The following is an 8557-nucleotide window of genomic DNA, read 5'->3' on the forward strand; positions in this document are numbered from 1 at the left end:
AAGCTTTCCATATTAAAGATTTATTGGATTATACTTTGCCATTCTTAACATTTTGGGGCTTCTACTTTATATCAGTTCCTGGTAATTTTCTACTTGCAGCAAGGATAACTTTTATCAGGTATCTGTCACTGCCCATCACATTCTCTGGAACATTACCAAGGTACATTACAGTTCTAGGGACTTCATATACTAGGACATCTTTTAACACCGAACATACATAATCCCAAAACAAAGACATCTTCTGACATTCCCCAAAACAATGGGTGTGGTTGGCATCTACATGGTCCCACAGCCGCCAGCATGGCTGTTGTATACCTAGCTGGTGACTTTTGATTCTAGGCGTGATAAAGAAAACTGCTAATATTTTTCCAACAAAACTCTCTCCATGTTCTTGAGTTTGTAGAAGTACGTTGAGTACTGCATAAATTGTCCCAGTCTTCCTCTGAGATGTCTATATTGTGTTCCTTTTCCCAATTTTGCTTTAATATAAAGAGTTGAGTCTTTTCTAGAGGCTATCTGGCCATGACAAAGTAAAGAGATTGTCTTGGACATTGCCTGATTATATTTCAAATCACATGGTTAGTCATATTTGGTTTGGTATTGAAGAATACATTTCTCTCTTTTTCAAAATAGTCCCTTAACTGTAAGTATCTGAAGAAATCTTGGTTTTCCATGCCATATTTCTCCTTTTAAATTCTGAAAACCTAAGAGTTCTCCATCTTCTACAATGTTACAAAGTTCTGTAATGCCTCTCTCAGGCCATTCCTTATTTTGTTTAATCATAGATACCTGGTTTAAATTTTGGATCAAAACGCAAACCATTACAACATTCCTGTTAATGTCCCAAATGTGTCTTTATCCCCAGCTACAGACTGGATTGGGCGACCTTGAACGGTAGCCTCAATATCTTTCCATATAACACTGTATTGTGAGTCACACCAACACACTATTGGCCTAAATTGTGCAGCTAAGTAATATTCCCTAAGATTAGGTAGTGCCATCCCCCTTTGTCTTTAATGAAGAGTCTAATATCTAATCCTTGGTTACCTCCAAATGAACCGTGATATTAATTGTTTCATGGGGACCGCAACTGATAGAGACTGGAATAGGTAAAGCAATCTGGGGAAAATATTTATTGTCTCTATTATAGAGCTGAAATCTAAATGAAGAAGGGACCATCTTTCTACTGTATATTTTTAGGAATATTTAGGATAATTGGTTCATAATTTGTTATATACACTGAGTGTACAAAACATTATGAACACCTGCTCCTTTCATTACATAGACTGACCAGGTGAAAGCTATGATCCGTTACTGTCACTTGTTAAATCCATTTCAATAAGTGTAGATGAAGGGGAGGAAGGATTTCTAAGCCTTGAGACAATTGAGACATTGTGTATGTGTGCCATTCAGAGGGTGAATGGGCAAGACAAAATATTTAAATTCCTTGGAACAGTTGTGCCAGACAAACCCATTTGTGTCAAGAACTGCAACGCTGCAGGGTTTTTCACACTCAACAGTTCCCAGTGTGTATCAACAATAGTCCACCACCAAAGGACATCCAGCCAACTTGACTCAATCGTGGGAAGCATTGGAGTCAGAGTTGTGGACTCGAGTCACATGACTTGGAATCAAGTCACAAATTTGATGACTTGAGACTCGACTTGATAGAAAATAAAATAACTTGAGACTTCACGTCTCAAGACTCAACTTTGACTTGAGATTGATGATTTGAACTGGCCAGGTTTTGTAACGTTTTGTCACTCATTTTGTGGCACAGAGTCTACGTGGATTACTCTACACGCAGCCAGAGAGGGTAGCCGCAGCAGCATCGCCCTTGCAACAGATTGGCCAGTGAAACGCACACTCAACACTGATTGTTCCAGTAAACTGTCAATCAAAACAGGACGGGTGGTGAGCTAGCGAACAGAGATTGCTGACTTGCTGTACAGCTATAGGATCAGGTGCCACGCCAACGTCAAATTATAGGAAGAGAGGATAGATAGATCCTAAAATGGTTTGGTGATCGAGAATATTAGCTGTTTACTTTGCAAGCTCATCAGCAAATGGACAACAATTACTAGCATAGGCATACTGGTATTGTGGTATGTAAAAATTGCTTGAAATTGATAATTTACTTATGAAGCTTGCATTTGGAATTTGTTTAAAATGAATCACACAACATGACCAAAAGTATGTGGACACCTGCTCGTTGAACATCTCATTCCAAAATCATAGGCATTAATATGGAGTTGGTCCCCCCTTGGCTGCTATAACTGCCTCCACTCTTCTGAGAAGGCTTTCCACTAGATGTTGGAACATTGCTGCGGGGACTTGCTTCCATTCAGCCACAAGAGCATTAGTAAGGTCAGGCACAGATGTTGGGCGATTAGGCAGTCAGCGTTCCAATTCATCCCAAAGGTGTTCGATGGGGTTGAGATCAAGGCTCTGTGCATGCCAGTCAAGTTCTTCCACACCGACCTCGACAATCCATTTCTGTATGGACCTCGCTTTGAGCACAGGGGCATTGTCATGCTGAAACAGGAAAGGGCCTTCCCCAAACTGTTGCCACAAAGTTGTAAGCACAGAATTGTCTAGAATGTCATTGTATGCTGTAGTGTTAAGATTTCCCTCATGCCCGAACCATGAAAAACAGCCCCAGACCATTATTCCTCCTCCACCAAACTTTACTGTTGGCACTATGCATTCGTTCTCCTGGCATCTGCCAAACAGATTAGTCAGTCGGACTGCCAGATGGTGAAGTGTGATTCATCACTCCAAAGATCACGTTTCCACTGCTCTAGAGTCCAATGGTGGCAAGCTTTACACCACTCCAGCCTATGCTTGGCATTGCGCATGCTGATCTTAGGCTTATGTACGGCTGCTCGGCCATGGAAACCCATTTCATAAAACTCCTGACAAACAGTTCATGTGCTGACGTTGCTTCCAGAGGCAGTTTATAACTGGGTAGTGAATGTTGCAACCGAGGAAAGACGATTTTGACTTGCTATGTGCTTCAATACTCGGCAGTCCCGTTCTATGAGCTTGTGTGGCCCCCCACTTTAAGGCTGAGCCATTGTTGCTCCTAGACTTTCCACTTCACAATAACAGCACTTACAGTTGCCCGGGGCAGGTCTAGCAGGGCATAAATTTGACAAACTGACTTGTTGGAAAGGTGGCATCCTATGACTGTGCCACATTGAAAGTCACTGAGCTCTTCAGTAAGGCTATTCTACTGCCAATGTTTGTCTATGGAGACTGCATGGCTTTGTGCTCGAATTTTTGCAACGGGTGTGGCTGAAATAGCTCAATCCACTCATTTGAATGGGTGTCCACATACTTTTGTATATATAGTGTATTACTGTGGCGAAGACATACCATAGGCGCAGCTCTTAACGCTCTCTAAACTACCGCCAGTGGAGAGTGCTTTTTTTCTTGTTGAAGTGCTTGCTCTTGCTTTCACACTTAAATGCATAGGCCGGCCCCATGTGGTAAATCTATATTCCATCTCATACTACAATAACTGCTGGCGTTTCATCATTCCATCCCCGTACAGTTTATTGCAACACAGACATTTCTGTTTGATAGGCCTACGATACATTTTTATATAGCCAACCATTTCTTACCCTCAGTGGGCACAATGTTTATTCTGCACATGAATGTTCACAAGACTCATGAGGTAGAAGTTCTGTTCATTAGGTAGAAGTTTTGTTCTTTAAATTCAATGTTTGGCTTTCTTTGTTCATATTTCCCGGGTTATGTCAGAGTTCTGTGTCCTATGTCTCTGTCATTCTGGTTGTGCATAATAAGAGTGTGTAATAGGCTACGTGGCCTGCACTCCACACGTTGGAGTCATTGAATAAGATAAAATGATTGTTTCATATATGCATGGTGTTGGAATATCATGAATAATCAGTGCTTGACTTGGGCAGTCCCTCATCAGAGCTGAGTACAGCCACCTCAAATGTTCTACTGCTTGAGCTCCTGTTCCTCTTATAGAATATTAGCTCAAAAGTGGAGCTCCTGAACCTAAATATAAACAGTACTGGCACCCAACATAAGTACCTGCACCTATTTCAGCCCAAGTCAAGCCCTGATAGTAATAATTTAGTCTGATTAAGACTAATATACCAATGTAACAATAGATGTGGAAATGGCCGTTTACATTGCAGAACCAGTTTATTGGTTGTAATTGCCAATTGGGTAATTGTATGGTCCTGGGGTCCCTATTTTACAATTTACATCATTAAAATGTATTATAGACAAAGTAATGAAAAGGGCTGTCTGGTAGACTCAATAAATTGACCAAAATTTGTAGTTGAACAAGTCGTTGCATGTATAATTTTTTTGGGGGGAGGCTTGCTCTTAGAATGCATGACTTGACTTGAGTCTAGACTCATTCTACTTGGGACTTGATTTTAGACGCAGACCATGTGACTTGCTTGTGACTTGGGGTCAACATGGTCCAGCGTCCCTGTGGAACGCTTTCGACACCTTGTCCATGCCCTGACGAATTGAGGCTATTCTGATGGCATATTCTTCCAGAATGTCCATTAGTTTTGGGAAGCAAGTGTTAGGGTCAGTTAATTTTATGCTCTTTTCCTCTGATGCTAATACCTTGTAAATCATAATTTTGCTTTATCGCTCTGCTCAATGTACAAGGCAATAACTCAGGTGAGGTGCAACAAACCCTGAAATGTGCCACGTTGTAAAGTTATTTTATTTGTCAGATGGCCAATGTTGACAAATGTTTTTAAAATATTGGATTGCGTCCTTTTTAAAGCCAAATCTCTCTAAAACTTGATATAAGTAAAATTAACGTTAAATGCCTTTTCTGCATCTAAATGGACCAATAGTGCTTTTCCTTAATCTGATTTATGATATGTAGTTATCTTGGGTTTGACGGCCTCTAATAAACCCAGTTTGGTCCAACTCAATTTGATCCGACAAAGGTTTCAAGTCTTGGTAATAACCGAGGTGTATAGCTTATAGTCATAATTCAAAATCGAGATTGGCCTATAATTACTGATATGTTCTTTGTCTTTACCCTCTTTTGGTATGACAGTTATGATGGCTTCCTTCCATGAGGGAGGGGCTTCTTCCTTTTTAAAGGTACAATGAGGATAAAAGTCAATATGAAATTTCAAAGCATCCACAACGTCACCCTGTGGTTTTAAACTAAACTCTGCAAAAAAAGAAACATCCCTTTTTCAGGACCCTGTCTTTCAAAGATAATTTGTAAAAATCCAAATAACTTTACAGATCTACATTGTAAAGGGTTTAAACACTGTTTCCCATGCTTTTTCAATGAACTATAAACAATTAATGAACATACACCTGTGAAACCGTCGTTGAGACACTAACAGCTTACAGACGGTAAGCAATTAAGGTTACAGTTAAGAAAACTTAGGACACTAAAGAGGCCTTTCTACTGACTCTGAAAAACACCAAAAGAAAGATTCCCAGGGTCCCTGCTCATCTGCGTGAACGTGCCTTAGGCATGCTGCAAGGAGGCATGAGGACTGCAGATGTGGCCAGGGCAATACATTTCAATGTGCGTACTGTGAGACACCTAAGACAGCACTACAGGGAGACAGGACGGACAGCTGATCGTCCTCGCAGTGGCAGACCATGTGTAACAACACCTGCACAGGATCGGTACATCCGAACATCACACCCGCGGGACAGGTACAGGGTGGCAACAACTGCCCAAGTTACACCAGGAATGCACAATCCCTCCATCAGTGCTCACACTGTCCGTAATAGTCTGAGAGAGGCTGGACTGAGGGCTTGTAGGCCTGTTGTAAGGCAGGTCCTCACCAGACATCACCGGCAACAACGTCGCATATGGGCACAAACCCACCAAGAACTGGCAAATCTGGTGCAGTCCATGAGGAGGAGATGCACTGCAGTACTTAATGCAGCTGGTGGCCACACCAGATACTGACTGTTACTTTGGATTTTGACCCCCCCTATGTTCAGGGACACGTTAGGCACAAGTATGTGGAACTTGTTCAGTTTGTGTCTCAGTTGTGAATCTTATGTTCATACAAATATTTACACAAGTTTGCTGAAAATAAATGCAGTTGACAGTGAGAGGACATTTCTTTTTTTGTTGAGTTTACATTTTCCAATCTGTGTTCTATTTGATCGTTGTCTTCTATAGGGTGACATTGGTAAAGAGATGTACATCATAAAGGGTGGAGAGGTGCAGGTGGTTGGTGGACCAGATAACTCCATTGTGTTTGTGACGCTAAAGGCCGGCTGTGTGTTTGGAGAAATTAGGTATTATCATTATATCATTACACTACAATATTCCAATGTAATAATATTAACCTCAAGTAGAAGAGCTTCCCACTGGGCAAAGACTGGTTGAATCAAAGTTGTTTCCACGTCATTTCAACCCTAAGAATCTATGTGATTGACATTGAATCAATGTGGAAAACTGATTATATTTGAAAAAGTCAATGTAAGGGAATTTCATTTTTTTCACCCAATTTATCCTAAATCCAATGACATGTTTTCTTCTTCGGCAAATTCACATTAGTTGACAATACAAACAAATGTAAATCAAAAGCAGATGTTGAACTGTTGTCTGTGCCCAGTGGGTTACTATTACAGATTAATTTCTAAGTGTGAGTGTTGGTCGAGGATCTTCAGCGTTCTGAATCGGTGCTCTTCCTCAGTCTGCTACAGTCTGCCAAAGATGGCGGGAACAGAAGGACGGCTAACGTAAAAGCTCATGGCTTCGTCAACCTCTTTGTCCTGGATAAGAAAGACCTGGTTGACATCTTGGTCCACTACCCAAATTCCCAGAGAGTGCTGGCCAAGAAAGGAAGGTACGCTCTTTGTGTGAGCTAGCTAATGTATGAGACCGATACTAAGAATGAGCAAAGTGAAGACTTGCCAGAATTAAATCAAGTTCTGTGTTTTTAATCAACCGCTCTGCAAGATTATGATCGTTGTGTGTCTCTGAGATTGTTGACTGTTGTGAGTCTGCTCTGAAAGGAAATTGATGAAGGCGAAGGGTCCAGCTGGTGCTAAGGGTGAGGTTGACAAGACGAAAGGAATGGCGCTGTTCGGACCCAAACCCCCCACTCCTAAAATGGCACGCATCTTCGGAGGCTTTGGCAAAGGAGGCTTCTTGGAGAAACTCAAGGTACGGTTCAGCTACAGCTCCTTTTACATTATTGTTACGCACTACGACAGAGCACCCGCATTACACATGGCATAGCAACCACTGACAAGCTATAGCTCTTGACATTGCAGCATGCCCATGTTGTCGACCAGACTGTGTTCAATCCTGAGTTGAGCACTGTTACCAGGATACAGTGCGGTGAAAAAGTATTAGCCCCCTTTCTAATTTTCTTTTGCATATTTTGATATTGAATGTTATCAGACCTTCAACTAAAACCTACATTTACATTTACGTCATTTAGCAGACGCTCTTATCCAGAGCGACTTACAAATTGGTGCATTCACCTTATGATATCCAGTGGAACAACCACTTTACAATAGTACATCTATATCTTTTTGGGGGGGAGGGTAGGGGGGGAGGGTTAGAAGGATTACTTAATCCTATCCCAGGTATTCCTTAAAGAGTTGGTGATTGACTCCGCTGTCCTGGCGTCATGAGGGAGCTTGTTCCACCATTGGGGTGCCAGAGCAGCGAACAGTTTTGACTGGGCTGAGCGGGAACTGTGCTTCCGCAGAGGTAGGGAGGCGAGCAGGCCAGAGGTGGATGAACGCAGTGCCCTTCTTTGGGTGTAGGGACTGATCAGAGCCTGAAGGTACGGAGGTGCCGTTCCCCTCACAGCTCCGTAGGCAAGCACCATGGTCTTGTAGCAGATGCGAGCTTCAACTGGAAGCCAGTGGAGTGTGCGGAGGAGTGGGGTGACGTGAGAGAACTTGGGAAGGTTGAACACCAGACAGGCTGCGGCGTTCTGGATGATTTGTAGGGGTTTAATGGCACAGGCAGGGAGCCCCGCCAACAGGGAGTTGCAGTAATCCAGACGGGAGATGACAAGTGCCTGGATTAGGACCTGTGCCGCTTCCTGTGTGAGGCAGGGTCGTACTCTACGAATGTTGTAGAGCATGTACCTACAGGATCGGGTCACCGCCTTGATGTTAGCGGAGAACGACAGGGTGTTGTCCAGGGTCACGCCAAGGCTCTTAGCACTCTGGGAGGAGGACACAATGGAGTTGTCAACCGTGATGGCGAGATCATGGAATGGGCAGTCCTTCCCCGGGAGGAAGAGCTGCTCCGTCTTGCCGAGGTTCAGCTTGAGGTGGTGATCCGTCATCCACACTGATATGTCTGCCAGACATGCAGAGATGCGATTCGCCACCAGGTTATCAGAAGGGGGAAAGGAGAAGATTAATTGTGTGTCGTCTACGTAGCAATGATAGGAGAGACCATGTGAGGATATGACAGAGCCAAGTGACTTGGTGTATAGCGAGAATAGGAGAGGGCCTAGAACTGAGCCCTGGGGGACACCAGTGGTGAGAGCACGTGGTGCGGAGACGGATTCTCGCCACGCCACCTGGTAGTAGCGAC

At 43.0% G+C, this 8557-nt stretch overlaps 1 protein-coding gene across 1 annotated transcript in view; it reads left to right on the forward strand.

The window, feature by feature from the left end:
* Nucleotides 1-8557, forward strand: part of cngb3.1 (cyclic nucleotide gated channel subunit beta 3, tandem duplicate 1) — a 46531-nt gene that overhangs the window by 34555 nt on the left and 3419 nt on the right. Inside the window, exons 15-17 of the mRNA XM_045702882.2 lie at nt 6167-6285; nt 6687-6839; nt 7009-7159. Coding sequence (XP_045558838.1) covers nt 6167-6285; nt 6687-6839; nt 7009-7159 — 423 coding nt within the window. The remainder of the gene's footprint in view (nt 1-6166; nt 6286-6686; nt 6840-7008; nt 7160-8557) is intronic.

This window comes from Salmo salar, chromosome 19, assembly GCF_965601325.2.
Source record: "Salmo salar chromosome 19, fSalSal1, whole genome shotgun sequence".
Taxonomy (NCBI): Eukaryota; Metazoa; Chordata; class Actinopteri; order Salmoniformes; family Salmonidae; genus Salmo; species Salmo salar.